Source organism: Sceloporus occidentalis, unplaced genomic scaffold, assembly GCF_023333645.1.
Source record: "Sceloporus occidentalis isolate IW3139 unplaced genomic scaffold, rSceOcc1.0.p SCAF_6, whole genome shotgun sequence".
In the NCBI taxonomy this organism is placed as follows: domain Eukaryota; kingdom Metazoa; phylum Chordata; class Lepidosauria; order Squamata; family Phrynosomatidae; genus Sceloporus; species Sceloporus occidentalis.
The window spans coordinates 131,811,360-131,829,475 of NW_028316986.1; the positions used below are offsets into that span (position 1 = coordinate 131,811,360).

General features: G+C 39.0%; 1 protein-coding gene across 1 annotated transcript in view; it reads left to right on the plus strand.

The window, feature by feature from the left end:
* EYS (EGF-like photoreceptor maintenance factor) overlaps window positions 1-12,493 on the plus strand; it is a 670,725-nt gene extending 658,232 nt beyond the window's left edge. Inside the window, exons 29-30 of the mRNA XM_089530993.1 lie at window positions 3,232-3,393; window positions 11,257-12,493. Coding sequence (XP_089387119.1) covers window positions 3,232-3,393; window positions 11,257-12,449 — 1,355 coding nt within the window. The 3' untranslated portion in view covers window positions 12,450-12,493. The remainder of the gene's footprint in view (window positions 1-3,231; window positions 3,394-11,256) is intronic.
* The last annotated feature ends 5,623 nt before the right edge of the window (window positions 12,494-18,116 follow it).

The window sequence follows — 18,116 nt, forward strand, 5'->3', positions numbered from 1 at the left end:
AGATAATTCACCTTTTAAATGGGTTGCAGCCCCTGCCTTTAACATTTTAAAATAACAGTTTTTCCCCAAATGAAAAGTGGACTTTGTGCAGGGGTGTAGCTATGGGAGCATAAATGGACCTGGCCTCACAAAAAGAAGAATTTTGCCCCCCAAAATTAACTGTTCTTCACTCCCCAAATTTCTAGCATTTCCTTACTTAGACTAAGCATGTAGAAATAGAGTTTAGGCAGACCAAGTGTCCAGGGAATTGTCTCTGCAATATCGAACCATGAAGAATTACATTTGTTGAAGGGCAATGCACTCATTCCCTTTCTCCTGTAGTGACACCTCTGAATTCTGTCCAGTTCTGGTGGGTTGGTTGGTTGGTTGGTTTTAATGGTCATCTGTTAATAGCCATCTGAATCAGGTTCTTCAGGAGATGTCATATTCTGAAATCCTTAATCACAATTACATTTAAGGGTCTCTCTCTGTCCAGATTGGCATATTTGGGAGACAAACTGCTATAGTCCATGACTGGACAATAAGCACAGTCCATAATTGCATTTTGGGGATAGTCAGCTGTTGTTTTCTATAACCTTTTGTTCTTTTTGTGCAAAATCTTACATCTAACCATAAGAAGGAGAGATCATTTCTATGTATCCCAGGATGGTGCTTTGCTGTTCACCTCAAGATTCCTGGGGAATTGTGGTGGTCAAACATTGTCAAAAGAAGCTCTTACAATTAAGTTTCAGGATGTGGTATGTTCAAAGCACAAAGAAGCCATTTGGGACTTGAGAAGTCTGAGAATTGCCTAGAGAGAGAGGCATCCATGACAACAGCAAATGATAGGAGAGGAAGGCAAGGAGAAGACTGGTGAACTGAAGTGTTTTGTAGGCCACCTAGCAAAAAATAATGAGTGCAAGAGGGAAAGGGGAATTTACTTCAGCAACAGTACTCTCAAAGTCAACACCAGTCTCATCATTCTAATTGGTCCAGTGGGATTCTCACCTTAAACTCTTCTTTCATTTAGTAATGTACTACTAGCACTGAAGTTTATTGTTTCTGAGCCCTCCTACAATTTATTTTTAAAGAAGCAAAATAAAATTGTTTAAATCCACTCTGTGGTTGTTGTTAATTTCGACCCATGGTGACCCTGTGGATAAGACATCTCCAAGAATCCCTGTCCTGCACTGCTTTGCTTAGTAAACTCATACCCATGTCTTCCTTAATAGAGTCCATCCATCTAGCATGTGGCCTTCCTCTCTCTCTGCTTCTTTCCACCTTCCCTAGCATTATTTTTTTTCCAGTGAGTTGTGCCTTCTCATGTTATGTCCAAAGTACAATAGCCTCAGTTTTGTCATCTTGGCTTCCAGGAAGATTTCTGGCTTGTTCTGCTCTAGGGGTCATGTGTTTGTCTTTTTGGCTATCCATGGGATACTCAGCACTCTTCTCCAGAACCACATCTCAAATGAATTTATTTTCTTCCTATCTTCTTTCTCAACTGCTCAGCTCTTGCATCCATACATGGTAATAGGGAATTACCATGTAATCCCATTAAATTGAATTAAATTAAATTGCATTAAAATCCACTACTGTACATTAAATCTCTTACAATGTGTTCAAAGTATCCTTTGTGGCCCACTCAATAACACAGCAATACTACTAGAGATGGGAGAACAGTTTTTTATTTTAAAAAATCAGATGGCTGTTGTCAACACTTTCTGTACTCAGACCTAACACTGGCTCACTCCTCTTTTAATTTGTAAAACAGTGCATGTAGAGTGGCAAAGGTCTGACAAAGGTAAAAATAAGTACAATCAGATAACAAGAAATGTTTAGGATATTCTTTTCAAATAGATTTTGCAGGCATAAAGGTAAATGGTCCTTCTGTTTTGGGGGTTTTGTTTGCTTGGCATTATGAGGCCACTCTGAGTCCCAATTCTGAGAGGAGAGTGGGATACCAATAAATATAATAATAATAATAATAATAATAATAATAATAATAATAATATCCAATTGTAGGGGGCAGTGCGCATCACTGTTACTAAGCCAAGGGATATAGTATTGTCAGAGATGGTCATGTAGCTAGCATGACTATATGGAGAACAGTAGACCTAATATCAAAAAATATGCTCCAGGGAGGTGCTAGGGTTGCTGCCCAAAAGGAAAGGGGATGGTAGCCCGAAAAAGTTTGAGGACCACTGGTTTAGAGCATGGTTATAATTGTTTGTTTTTTTATTAAAATTGAATTACTCCATTAAGAAGTACCTCACCATCCTTTGTGCTGGCAGATGTCTATATAGATATATTTAATTTAGAAAACTGGAATACCAGTTGCTGTAGGCTGTATTTCAGAGGAAGGAACTGGCAAAACCACCTTTACTCCTTGCTTAGGAAAACACTGTGAAATTCATGGGATCACCACAAGTTGACAGGCGACCTTAAGGCACATACACATTCATTCTGGCTTTGGGGGCACAGTTCTAGGTGCAGCTTTTGGTATACAAAGTCCTAAATAGTTTGGGGCCAGCATAGCTAGATGTCTGCATCTTTCCAAATGAATGTGTTTACAGTTATGATCATCACCAGAATTCCTTATATATGTCCCATCATATAGAGATGGGCACTTCAGTCAGGGCCTTTTCACTTACAGCATTCTTGTTTTGGAACTTCCTTCTGAAGGAACCAGGACTGGATCCTTCTTTATTTTGTTTTAGATGGGCAAAAAAAAAAAGCTGTTACATTCTGACAAGCTTTTAATATTGCATTATGTTCTGTTGCTTTTTAATGTTAGTGCTGCGTTTAAATGCTATTGTGGTTTTTTTGTTTCATCCCTTGTTTTTTGCATTTGGTTGTAGTTTTAAACTTTTTATGCTGCTTTGTATGCCTGGTAAGTGGAGATGTGATTTATACACAAACAATCAAACATTTAACCATATGGGATGCAGAAAAGTCTACATCCACTGCCACGTATCACTTATGGCATATGACTGCAAATGTTACTTTCAAGCATTTCAGCTGCATAGCAAAAACTGTAGTGATAGACACAGCTGGTTCACCCTGGATTTATTGCAGAAGCTAGTGCAAATCCAAACTATATATTTAGGGGACCATGACTATATTGGTTGTGGAAACCTCATTCCAATCCTGCATACTAGTTGAGAAAATATTATGCTTTGCATCACAAGTGCCAAAAGAGTGATTTGTCACCAATTCTCAACAGACATGATCACTTTCTATTCTGTTTTGTAGCCCTGTCCATAAGCGATGCATCTTTCAGTAGCAAGAAATCATCTTGGATGGCATTTGATTCCTTCAATATTCGACACAAGTTTCATATCCAATTGCAATTCCAGACCCTTTCCAGCGATGGCATCCTCTTTTACACTGCCCAGCACTTGAGCCCACGATCAGGTAAGAGGCAGAGTTTGGACTTGCATTATGCTCTTACAGGAACAAGGGGAAATGATCGAAGCAAATAGACAGGACTCCATTGGAATGTCCTGTTGTTCTGCATATACTGTATTGAAGAAGTCAGAGTAAGTCTAACTACAGAGAGAGAGAGAGAGAGGATATACTGACCAACCCTTAGTTATGTTGGCAAAACATCTTGATGGATATTCCACTACCTCCTACTAAAAGGCCATCTTTTACTTTCCTGTGTGATGTCCTCCTTCCTGGTGCAAAAGATTTTGATGACACCAGTATGCATTCCTATGGGCTGAGGATATGGAGGCCACCATAGTTGAACAGATGGGGAAAGGTGACACTTGTTTGTGTGCAGCCTAACACTGGAGGTCCAGAAGGCCAACAGCTCTTTGCTTTTCCCAGCTACCCAACTGCAGCTGGATGGTACCCAAACATCTCCTTACTCCATCAGCCACTAGGGGGCTGTAGGGATGCACACTCTCAAGGTGTGTTGCACAACCAAGGAACATGGAGATTCAGCCTATTCAACACTGGTGAAGCTTTACCCGCCACCAGCAGTGCTGTTGGGTCTTGGCCTTTAGGAGTAGTACAGCTACAGTGCACTCTTGATAAGAAAGTGCTGCAGCACAGCAAAAGGGGTTTATCAAATTTTCTCCCTGCCAGTGAACTTTGAAAGGAGAATTACAATAACAGAGCAGAGAAGTAACAGTGTTATTAAAGTATTTGGACTGCTTATGGAAAAGGAAATGGGAGAAAGAAGCTTTGCTTTAGCAGGGACATGTAGTTGTGGTGAAATGGAGTTGGAAGAGGAGAATGCATAGGTGATCATTATTGAATATGACTGTCATGTAGATATCCTGTAAAGCATGAATGAGCAGTGATTAGGACAGTACTGACCCGCTCCCCAGAGGACCTCAGAGAACTGTACCTTTTCCACAGACGTTCATAAAATAATTGGCGTAATTAAACCAACTCGAGATAGGAAATCTCACAGGAAAATTAAAAAAAACCAAGGGAAACTTCCGAGCTCTTTTTTCAGTTTATATGAACAATTTGATTTTGAAGACGTGTGGACTAAACTATATGATCAAGCACCAGGATATACGTTCTTCTCGGAACAATATGACTCTGCATCCCGTATCGATATGTTTCTAATCACTAATAATTTAGAGAAAATGTTGGACAACATGAGCATACTCCCGAAAATAGAATCAGATCATAAACCGATATTACTAGAATTAAAAACAAAAAGAAATGAATATAACTGGAGATTAAATGATAACATCTTAACAGATGATATTTTCCTAGAGGAGTTAAAGGCTCAAATAAAACTGTTTTTTCAGGATAACTATAATTTGGAAACAAAAAATAAAGTTATATGGGACACTTCCAAAGCTTTTGTACGGGGTCTCTTAATAAAACGTGGAGCATATTTGAAAAAATTAAGGAATGAAAAACAACTAAAAATAGAGGAGAAAATACAGCAAAAAGAACAAGAACTAGTGCAAAACCCAACCTCAAAGAAAATATTGACACAATTGGAAGTTCTACGGAAACAACTGAAAACTGATCTAACAAGAGAAGTGGGGAAAAATATGAAAATAGCTAGACAAAAAAGGTTTGAAAACGCGAACAAAAACGGAAAATGGCTGATGCAGAAGTTGAAGCAAAATCGGAAAAGAAACCATATAGAAAAGATACGTGTGAATAAGGAAGTTATAACAACACAAGAAGATATAAAACAAGAATTTGTACGTTTTTACACAAATCTATACGGGAAAACTCCAATTCCAGAAGGAAGGGGAAATCTTATAAGAGAAAACATTAACATACAAAAATGGAAAGAAATACCAAAACAAGCACAGGATAGATTAAATGAAGAATTCACAGAAGAAGAGATAAGAAAAGCAATAAGAAATCTGAAATTAAATAAATCACCAGGTCCAGATGGGTTTACTGCAATTTATTATAAAAAATTAGTAGATGTATTAATAACACCTTTAAGGAATATGCTGAATAAAATTGAGAAGGAAGGCATCCCTGATTCCTGGACGGTAAATGACATAACGCTTATTCCAAAAGAAGACAAAGATAATACTTCTGTAGAGAATTACAGACCAATCTCTCTGCTTAACATAGACTACAAAATCTATGCATACATCCTGGCAGAGCGGTTGAAAAAAGAGTTAGTAAATCAAATAGATCAAGACCAATCCGGTTTCCTACCCACAAGACATTTAAAGCAAAATATCAGAACCGTGTTAAATTTAATCGAATTTTTTGAAAAGAACATTCAAAGGAAACTCGGAATGTTTTTCATTGACGCATACAAAGCTTTTGATAGCTTAAATTGGGATTATATGTTAAGAACTCTACAAAATCTTGGAGTGGGAGAGAGATACTTCAGTTGGATAAAAAGCATATATACCAATCAAACAGCAAGACTAATAGTAAATGGTGAGAGAACTCAACAATTTAACATTCAAAGAGGAACAAGACAGGGATGTCCGCTATCGCCTCTATTGTTTATTATTGTAATGGAAGATTTAAATAATAGAATTAGGAAAGATCCAGAGATCTCAGGTGTGAAAATTAAGAAATTTGAGTTCAAACTAAAAGCGTACGCAGATGACCTAGTGGTATTCTTAGAAAACTCAAACTCGTGTGCACATAAAGTAATAGAGGTTATTGAGAACTTCGGATTAGTTTCCGGACTTAAAATAAATGTGCAAAAATCTGTAATAATAACAAAAAACCTATCACCTAAAGAGGAGAAGGAATTACAGACCATTACAAACTGCAAGGTGGTAAAAAAAACGAAGTACTTAGGTATCTGGATATCAAATAGGAACATTGATCTATTTGAAAATAACTACAACCATATTTGGAAAAAAATAAGGCAAGATCTTCAGAAATGGTCTAAATTAAACCTCTCCTTCTCTGGTAGAATCGCTGCCATCAAAATGACTGTCCTTCCCAAGTTTAACTATTTGTTCACTAATATTCCAATAATCGCCAATTTGAAAAAACTAGAAGAATGGAACAAGGAAATAAGGAAATTTGTGTGGGCAGGGAAAAAACCCCGTGTTAAGTGGAAAACATTAATAGATCTCAATATGAACGGAGGATTTGACCTGCCAGACTTACAATTATATTTCGAAGCAAATTGTCTCACTTGGGTAAGGGACTGGGTAAACTTGACAGATGAAAAACTGCTCGCCATAGAAGGCTTCAATAACCGATATGGATGGCATGCCTATTTATGGTATGACAAACACAAAGTTAACAGAGAGTTTGAACATCATTTTGTGCGAAAAGCAATTCTAACAGTGTGGCTCAAAGTAAAACATCTTTTTTATGTGAAAACACCAGGATGGGTTTCACCCCACGAGGCTTTTTATAATAGAACCCAAATCTCCAGTTGGCTGAGGTATGAAGATCTACTCTCAAAAGACAACTTGAATAATTATAAGTTTAAAAAATTAGAGGACATTAAGAATATGGACATTCAAAAGCATTGGTTTCTCTACCAACAACTGACAGAAAGATTTAAAAAAGACTTATTAACGGAAAAATTTGAAATTAAAAATACTGAATTGGATAATGTGCTACGAAAAGAACAAAAGAAATTAACATCTAAACTCTACAAAGTTCTATTACAAAGGAAGGTGGAAGAAAATGTAATAAAAGATTCCATGATACAGTGGGCCAGGGATCTGGGAAAGACAATTGAATTGAAAAGTTGGCAGTACGCCAGAGAAAAAACGCAAAAGTTCACTGCATGTCAAAACCTACAAGAAAACTATAAGAAAATGGAAGCAAGATGGTACTTGACTCCAGCCAGACTGGCAAGAATCCACAAAGACAGTAGTAGCCAATGTTGGAAATGTGCAAATACAAAAGGTTCCTGGTTTCATGTATGGTGGGAATGTCCCAAGGTAAAGAAATATTGGAGTCAAATTCACACATGTATAACTAAAAGCCTTGGGATAGATTTTGATCTAACCCCAGAAATTTATCTGTTAAACATGACTAATAGAATACCCTGGGAAACAGAGAAAAGACACTGGCGCAAAATCTTATACATGGTTTCAGCAGGAAGGTTATTACTGGCACAATATTGGAAAAACAACGAAACACCATCAATAGATGAGTGGCTACTGAAGATATATGACATGATGGAAATGGACAGATTAACTAGAATTATTCAGGGAATAGATGAGGAAGAAGTGGAAAGGGAATGGGAGTCACTAAAAAATTTCTGTGAAGATAGATGGAAAGTTGTGTAAAGCAATGTAAATCTAATAGTACTATTAAGCAATCGCTGTTAACATATAGAAAATAGGGCGTTATAAAATAAGTAAGCAAATGTTTAGACTGGAGTAATAGAAAAAATGTAAAGTGTTATAAGGGAACTCTAATATGGAGAGTAACAAACACATAGGCAAATGTTGTACTATAGGAAGTTTATTTGTTATCAAGATCTTTGAAGATACAGGATCATCATATGTAATAGTTCTGATTTGAGATGTTGGAAGCCTCTGTTTAGTTTGTGTTGATAATGTTGAATGATGTATATCTTCGTATTTTAAGCAATAAAATCAAAAAAAAAAAAAAATAAAAAAAAATAAAATAATTGGCCTCAAATCCCTCCAGGGTATAGGGAGTATACTTTTCAAGATTTTGGCCCACTCTGGGCCATTTAAGCAATTTGAGACTTTTTTTCCTAAGAAGAAGCAACTCAGAAGATGACTTGCAGGTCATTTTCTGTGAAAAAGATCTGTCCTCAGCCCCCCCCCCCCCCAAATGTCCCTTAGAGGGTTTTGAGGGCACTTAAAAATGGACCTGGGGGCTCTAAGCTGTTCCCACCGCACATTTTCATATCAGCCCTACAAGAAGCACGTAGACATACTTACATGATCACAACCAGTACTTTCTCTTAAATGTACATCATTTTCAGTTTGAACCAGACACATGAGATTTTCTCACACTAACATAAGGAAAAAATTCTGTTGGAGGAAGAAAAGAGAGGTGCTTCTTCCACCTACATGCTTTTTTTTCCCTCCAGAGGCATGCCCATACCACTGCTTTCTACTTTCAAAGTAAACTTGTATGCCACCACCCTGTCCAACACCCTGCATAGATAAGTCCAACAGCCACTGAAAGGTGGCAATGAAATTAAGGCTGACATTAATGAAGATACTAATGCAAAAGCAATAAAAAGGGTGAAGTTGTCACTCTCCCACATCCACACCAATTGAGCCAATCCACTTAACTTTAAAAAAAAGCATTGCTTCATGATTGTGTCAGCTTTTATCTCTTTCTTTACCAAAAGTAAAATAATAGTAGCCCATTTTATACCTAAGGGGTTATTCAGATGGTGAAAATAATCCAGGTAGAATCTGGGTTGAATCTTTGTTGTTCACATGCATGTTGAATACATTTGATTAAATTGGGGGGGAGCTGCCAAAAAACCTCACCTAACCCATCAATGTCGGGGGGGGGGGGGAGTTTCTGACAGGTTATCCACAAGTTTCTCAAGTTCTCCTAAAAGATTAGGATTCTTGATTGTGTGAATAAACAATGCGAATAGACCCAGGATAAATCAGGATAAAACTCTGCATGCCTTTAATGTGCTTCAAATACATTTACACCATCTTTATTTGAGTGTTGACATGTGTGAGCAACCCAACTCACAGTTCCATAGTGTGAACAACAAACCCAGAGTGAATACGTGAAATTATTCACATAGTCACGCTAAAAACAACAACGTATTTTCATAGAATCATAGAATCATAGAGTTGGAAGAGACCACAAGGGCCATCCAGTCCAACCCCATTCTGCCATGCAGGAAATCCAAATCAAAGCATCCCTGACAGATGGCCATCTAGCCTCTGCTTAAAGACCTCCAAGGAGGGAGACTCCACCACTCTCCGAGGGAGTATGTTCCACTGTCGAACAGCCCTTACTGTCAGGAAGTTCTTCCTAATGTTGAGGTAGAATCCCTTTTCCTGTAGCTTGCATCCATTGTTCCGGGTCCTGTTCTCTGGAGCAGCAGAAAACAAGCCTGCTCCCTCCTCAATATGACATCCTTTCAAATATTTAAACAGGGCTATCATATCACCTCTTAACCTTCTCTTCTCCAGGCTAAACATCCCCAGCTCCCTGAGTCGTTCCTCATAGGGCATGGTTTCCAGACCTTTCACCATTTTAGTCGCCCTCCTTTGGACACGCTCCAGTTTCTCCACATTCTTTTTAAATTGTGGTGCCCAGAACTGGACACAATATTCCAGGTGGGGCCTGACCAAAGCAGAATACAGTGGCACTATTACTTCTCTTGATCTAGACACTATACTTTTATTGATGAAGCCTAAAATCGCATTGGCCTTTTTTTTTTTTTTTTTTTTTTTTTTTTTTTTTGCACCTAAGATTGCACTTTTAGCCACACTTGCTTGGAAATGACCTCTGTTGAAGCAAATGGAACTTTTTATTGTATTAAAACACGAGTGTTTTTTTAACTAGGTGTGAAAAAAACCATAAGCCAATTCTTTTATAAGCTCCAGGAGGAACAGTTCTGTGGAACAATTTGCCACAAGCATTCATTTCAATCACACTTTCTTTCTGTCCATGTCACAAGTCTCACATCAGTAGAGTTCCCTAACCAATTCATAACATCCATGTTACCTAGTCAAACCACATTGCATTAAAGAAATTAGATGGAAAGGAAAAAACTGAGTCCATTCTGTCTGGTTTTCAGTAAGCCTGTCAAAACAGACTGATTTAGAGTGATGAAAGGCCCAGGAGTATTTCCAGCAGCCACCAAAAGAAATGAAAGGAGTTTCTGTTGCTTAGTTTGCAAAGCACCTTATATAAAGCCTTTCCTTTAGCCACTGTTATGTAAGGCTCAACCATTTAAGCCTTAACAATTTCCTTTGACTATTATGTAAACCTTAATAAAGGTTGCCCACACCTAGGCGCTGACTGCCACAGCAAGGGCCACACACGGGCATTTCTTCAGAAAACTGGATTGTGGCAACGTCGCCTGTCCACTTATTCCCTGTTGGATTTTAAAATATGCAGATTTCTAGACTTGCTTCAATACATTCTGTTCAAGATTATATATTTTATTGCTCAGTTTAAAAGTCAGAACATTCCTTTGTTCTGTATTTGCTGGTTTATAATAATTCTTCCTCTCATCCCACTTGGCACTGGTGTTGTTGTTTTTTTAAAGAAGGGAGGGAGGCTATTTCAGTTTGCACAGGCCAAACACAACATTCCAGCTATATCTGATTGGACTACCAAGGCTTTGGTTCTTGCTGCCTGGTACTTAGCCAGCCCTATTAGCTGGCATTTGTCTTGGTGAGTGACAAGTCAGGCTCTTTACAATGGCTGCATCTACACTGCAGAATTAATGCAATTTGACTCTGCTTTAACTGCCATTGCTCAATGCTATTGACAAACCAACAAATAGTTTCATTTATATAATGCTTCATACTGAACTAACAGTGTCTAAGCAGTGTAAGCTAATTGCCCCCAACAATTTGGGTACTCATTTGTATCCTGAGGTCTGTAGTTTTGAATCCTGAGGTATGTAGTTTTTATTGAATCCTGGGGTCTGTAGTTTTGTGTGGCATTTGGATTCTCTGTCAAAGAGCTCTGGTTTCACAAAAAACTACAAATCCTAGGATTCCATAGGATGGAGCCATGAGAATTAAAGCAGTATCAAACTGCATTAATTGTGTAGCCTGGCCACAGCCAATGTCAAGGCCACTGTCTATTTGTTCAGTCAATAAACATTTGACCTGCTCATAAACTGTTTAAAATGTTATTTCCCCCCTTTCTTCTCAGGTGATTTCCTAAGTATCTCTTTAGCCAGTGGATATGTACAACTACGCTACAACCTTGGGGACAGAACAGTCATTTTGCAGACCTTTCAAAATGTACTCATCTCAAATAACACTTGGTATTTAATTAAAGCAGGAAGAGTTGGCAATGAAGGCTACCTGGATCTCAGTGGCATCAATATAACCCAGAAGGCTAGCAGTGGCATGACTGCCCTGGATGTATGTACAGATTTCTACGTTGGTGGGGTGTCTTCTTTAAACTTGGTGAATCCCATGGCAATCCAGAATGAGCCCACTGGATTTACTGGATGCATTCGAGAGATTCTTGTCAATGGCAGAGAACTAAAGCTAACTGAGAATGGAGCAAAACATGGGTCTAATGTAGGTGACTGTGATGGAACACTTTGTGGCTACAGAGTGTGTAAAAATAATGGAAAATGCAAAGTTGAAAACTCTGGCTTTTCTTGTTTGTGTCCCAAGAACTGGATGGGGAAAATATGTGAGCAATCTACTTACTGTTCTCACAATAAGTGTCTACATGGGGGGATTTGTATGCCTAACCCTGTGTCATTTTCATACACATGTGCATGTAGAGTGGGCTGGTCAGGCTTCTGGTGTGAAAAACAGGTATCATTTTTTACTGCAAAATTTACTGGTAACTCATACATCAGATATGTAGATCCCCACTACAAAACAAGGGACCTCAGATTCACGAGAATATCTTTTAATTTTACCACGACTCATATGGATGGCTTACTGGTATGGCTAGGAAAGGCTGAGGATGAAGACAATGATTTTCTTGCAGCAGGACTTGAGGATGGAATGCTGAAAGTTGTGGTAAACCTCGGAGAGAGAATTGCCATCCCTCTAATTCACCAGAGCAAGTCTCTATGCTGCAGAAAATGGCATTTTGTCACCATTGTACAAAACAAGACTCTCATTAAAGTGTACTTTGATGAGGAGCTAGTTCTCTTGGAAGATCTGGATCCGCGAAGAAAATATACTCTCTTAAATTATGAAGGCATTTGCTATTTTGGAGGATTTGGATTGGATAGAAGAGTAAGTATTGCTACCTCAGGTCTTTTTAGCCAAGAACTCAGGGGTAAAATGAAAGATGTTGCACTTTTTGGAGATTCTAAAAAGGTCATGCTAGTTAAGGGAGAAGGCTATAATGTTTATAGTGGAGATAAGGATTGACTGGTTGATTTGAGAGAGAAAAAACCCTCTCCTGTATAGGTACAAAACTCTAACTACCATATATGATCCATGCTAACTAGAAGCACACAAAGATGTGAATTTCAGCCCTACAACTTCCATGCATAGTTTCTGGGCCGTCCTTGTTCCCTTAGGGTTTCTAGGCAAGATCACATGAGGGCACCTCTATGCCCTCTTCATTTATTTTCCCACATCATTTCCACCCAGAATGCACAAACCCTTCTGTCTATAGGCCATATATTTCTGTCCAAGTCTAGCTGTCTCTTCCCTCCTTCAGTTTTCATTATCCATAACTTTTCCGGACAGTGTTCTACCCAGCAATTCTGTCCCAGTTTCACCTACCATTTCTCAACCACTCTCCTTGCCATTTGTTTCTCATGGGTATAAAACCTCATACCTTAACTGCTCAAATAGCCATCTCAGACTAATCAATTCTTGCACCTTCCATTTTCTCCACCATTCTCCTTAAGCCTCATTGTCCACTTACTATTCCCAATTGTCTACTTTATGTGTGTTGTGTGTGCGTTATGTTCCTTCAAGTCATTTCTGACTTATGGTGACCGTTCCTTTAATCTCCTTGCCACTAAATCCTTGTTCTTCATTGTAATCCTGCTTCCTCAGACCTTTTTCCTATTCTTAGATATCTCCCATGTGAGGCTTAACTCCCAGGCTAACTAACAACTGTCCTTTTTCTCACAGAAACTGAACAACAGCAAAATATCTTAGTTTCTCAAAGAACTAAGTATTCATATATGTGATAAGTTACTCATATCAACCATTATTGAAGAGTTCATTGCCGCTGATACACAAGATGGATTAGAGGCTCTTCTTCAGAAATTGCAAATTGCCTTTCCCCATACTCAAGGCAATTGCTTAATGTTAAAAAATTGCAATAACCCCCCCCCCCCCACGATCACCTAATAATCGAGAAAAGCTAGTTACTGCATTATATATATAATAAATTGTATATAGTATTTTGAAAATGGCAAATGTTTTCCTGTATTTTCTAGCTGCATTTTCAAAATTAAAGATGGGAGGAAAGGAGGGTTTGATTGATTCACTATTGCAGTTACAGATGAATAACCTAGAGTTATGCCTCTGTAACTAATTCATATTTATGATTAAAATGCCAATTCTGATGATCGGAAGATCAGAAGGTTGGCAGTTCAAGGCCTAGGTGCTGCATGATGGGGTGAGCTCCTGTCATTAGTCACAGCTTCTGCCAACCTAGCAGTTTGAAAGCATGCAAATGCAAGTGCATAAATAGGTACCACTTCTCAATGAGAAGATAACTGCATTTGGTGGAGTCATGCTGGCCATATGACCACCAGAGCAGTTCTTGGACCATGCTAGCTCTTCGGCTTAGAAATGGAAATGAGCACCGCTCCCTATTGTCGGTTATGGCTAGAAATTCATGTCAAGGGGCTATCTTTACCTTTACTTTACAGCATGGTGTAATGGTTTGAGTGTTAGGTTACAAGTCTGGAGACCAGGGTTCAATTCCGTTCTCAGTCATGAAACCCACTGGGTGACCTTGGACAAGTCACATGCTCTAGCCTCAGGCAATGGCAAACCTCTTCTGAACAAACCTTGCCATGATAACCCCTTGATAGGGTTGCCTTAGGGTCACCGTAAGTAAGAAATGACTTGAAGGCACACAGCAACAACAGCAAATATAATCATGGTTGTGTCATTATTGCCATGATTATTAAAGTCCACCAATACAGCATTACCAGGCAGCAGCTGCTGCTGCAAGCAACAAAGACCTGTTCTCCTATAGATCGGAGAGCAGCATACTGATGTTCCTACCCCTCCTTCCAGTGATCTCTGGTGCAATAATCAGAAGCAGGATCCATGTTGCAATTTCTGTCCACACTGGAGATCACTGGCAGGAGGGATTGGAAACATCAGTACACCGCTCCCCAATCAACAAGGGAACAGATCTCCATCACCCATAGCAGCCTATGCCCAGTAAAGCAAGAGGGTCAAGCCAGAAAACTCTACTTTGCTACTTATCTTAGATTGTAAGCCTGAGGGCAGGGAACCGTCTAACTAAAAGATTGTATGTACAGTGCTGTGTAAATTTACAGCGCTTTATAAATAAAAGTTAATAATAATAATAATCATCATCATCATCTAAGTAGTGGATCTAGGATGTCGATTATTCACTTTTGTTATTAGTAAATTTGTCCCTGGGACTCATGACATGAAACTAGTTTTCAGTAGGTGCACACTATATGTATTTTTAATAGCCCTGGTCTTTTTCTACATTTTAGGATTCATTCATTCAGAAAATAGATGCCAAAACTTTCTCTCTGTGTGTCAGTCTCTCAAATCACAGAGTGCTTATATGCCACTTTTCACAACAAAGCCTTTGCAAGATGGCTTGTCATATATAATTAAAACCAAAGAACAATTTTAATAAGCATAAAAAGAATCTCTTTCCAAAACTTAAAGCAGAAAGTTTAAAACCCAACTCACAGCACTTTTAAAAAAACATCTTTTGAAACGCAGAAGTTTTTTAAAAGTCTGTTTAAAAACTAAAACAACAAAAAGAGATGAGGCCATGCATGCTTCTTTGGGAAATCCCAAGCTTTGTGGAAACTACTACAAAGCTTCTGTCTTCTCATCATTAAGTCCTGCATTTGTCCATAACCAAAAGCAAGAACAAACACCAAACTCCGGTCTGTAATACAAATGAGCAGTTTAGAATACCCAAAGAATCAAGGGGAATTGTAATGGAGCTTTTAGGAGAACCATTTCCTGACTGGTACTAACAAAAATATTTCTAGAGAAGATGTAGCAATGTTACTTCTGTAGTTTTGTCCAACTTTTCTTTCCCATCCAGTGAGTGCAACCCCCTTCTCCCATTGCTATATGGATGTTGCAATGATTTCAAATTCACTTCAAAGTGCCCTTTAAGATTACCTTTTTTGAATGCCAATCTTCTATGGATCAGTTGATGCACTAAAATAAATTGACCCTGTTGATTCTGATAATATGCGCCTTTGGGAGAAATGGAAGCTAAATATGAACCCACAGGAAGATGTATGGCATACAAACAGTATTTGTTTCATGGCTTTCAAATAAAATGTAGTCATTCAGGAGTTAATATGTCACTCACTTCTTTTTCTTCTTCTTTTTGTCTAATAAAATATATCAAATCAAGAAGAGTAGTTGCATCTTTTCTTTACTGAAGTAACTCAGATAGCAGAGTCAATTTGTTGATGAAATGGGTAGTAACCCTGAAATTTTTGCCCTCTGCTTGCTCCTAAAATTTTCAGGGGAGCTCTAGAGAAGATTAGAAAGGGCAGGGGGGTGTAGCCAGGACAGAAAGAGGAGATCGTGTCATGGAATTGGATAATGCCTTTCCCGTTTTGTCCCCGTTTTGCTGTCATGTGCTTAGACTGGTGATAACAGTTCAGGGGATAGACAGAGGTCAAACGAATTGTATCTTACAGTGTTTTGCTTATCTGGCCAAACCTGAAATATATGTGCCATGGGGGAGGATATTTTTCTATTCCATTTCCTTCTAAAAGTCAGATTTAGAATTGGCATGATGGCATGCAGCTCCATGAGGCCTGAGGAGAATATCACACAATTCACAGTAAGAGTGGTCCGTTGTATATTCCAAAGACGAACAGAAAACTGCATATGAGATTCCCTTGGACCTACTGAATTTCGTCAAACGTTCTTGTCACGTCAAAGGCAACCTTGCAGACCATTTCCTGATTTCCTTTTGCACACTGGTGACTTGATTCGGGTACTGCTCATCCGTGTGATCAGCATACCAAGGACCTCAAACTGTCTTTACTAGAAAACATGGGGTAGCCGTGTTGGCCATTTAGCAAATCCAATAACATCCAAACAATGATACCTTTATTGGACCAACCAAAATGCACAATTACATGTTGCAAGCTTTCAAACTCACACCAACTTCTTCATCAGGCAAACAGGAGAACGAAATTGAAGATGTTAGTCATGGGCCTGCATTTTCTGTTTCTAGTCTTAGTTCAGATGGTAGGGAGGGCTGTTTGGAGGCTGGCACCTCCCCCTTTGGCCATGTGGTCACTGGTAGATTTTCAGTCAAGGAAATTGAATGTCCATTTGCAATTCAAAGAGGATGTCTCCTTCCCTTATGAAGCCACAGGCTCCTATGTAGGTAGAGAACACTGAATTTCTCAAGAAGTCTTCATATTTTGCAACAGGAAAACTTTAGGCGGTGTAACAGTAAAACGTGCCAATTGCTGCCAATATTAGCATGCTTTACCTTTGTTGGAGGCAGAAGCCTCAGGTGGCAAAGTCCCACTGCACTGGCTCTCTTCGCCTGTGATGGCTAAAATGCGGTACCCTGAAATCCAAAAAACATCTAGCAGTAGCTGTGTTGGCCATACAGCAAATCCATTAATTTCCTTGACTTTGAAAACCTACCAGTGACCGCAGGGCCAAAGGGGGAGGTGCCAGCTTCCAGACAGCCCTCCCTACCATCTGAACTAAGACATGAAACAGAAAATGCAGGCCCATCACTAACATATTCAATTTCTTCCTCTTGTTTGCCAGAAACCAGTGTGACTTTGAAAGCTTGCAACATGTAATTGTGCATTAAAATAGGTTGCACGCCAGTTTTAACTTCTTTAAAAAACAGCATTTCAAAACCATAAGCGAACTTCCATTCACTTGCTTTCCCACCCTTCACCCCCCTTGGCATGTTATCAGCCTGGGAGTTCCAAAAGGGTTCCATGGGTAGAAAACTGTATTCATGGCAGTTGCCTGACCATGCTGTATACACTTCTCTTACCTTGTCCAGTGAAAAAATTTCCACTACTGTACAAAGTCTCTAGGGCAAGGGTGGGAAAATGTGGCCCATGGGCTGCATGTGGCCCCTCACGGCCATTTTTGTGACCAGTGGCGAGGCCAGAGGTCAATTTTTTGTTTTAAAAAACTCTCCTGCGGCATGGGAACATTTCTATGTTCTGGAACCTCCCAGGTTCACTTTAAGCTACAAAAAATATGTCTATTTTGCAATGGGGTATGTGGCAGGAGGTACACCTCCCCATGGTCTCTAGGGGGAGGTTAATGCTGTCCTTTAGGCTCTCACAGTCCCCTCAACCCCACTTTATATGGCAAAGAGAGTTGTTTTTCACATATTCACTAGTGGTCCAACTTTGTTTAACCATGCAAGAGAACATAAGGAACTCAAGGCTTAAAAATATGTTTTGCACATAGTTCTTTACCTGTCAGCTGTTTCCTCACTTGTTTTAATCCAGGTGAGACACAATCCATGACTTTTACTTGATCTGAACTCCAGCAGATTCGCCACCTTACAGTATTTGCCTTCTTGGGATTTAAGATTTTCCTTTCTGACTGTTCCAAGCTGCCAGGTGCCTACCTTATGATTCCCACGAATCCACATTTTCAGTATTATTCATATACTGAATTATTCACACTATATACCATCCCTACCTTTTTTTGCTCATTACCGCTTTTGCCCATGGTAATTACACTAAACTGTATGCATATTTCAGAAAATACGATGTTTGTTTTCTGCTATCTATATGGCAAAATAAGAGAGAATATAGAAGGATGGTTTTGAGAGAGTCACTATTGAGAGTAACAGTGTACAACTGTTGAGTTAGTGCACAGTTGTGA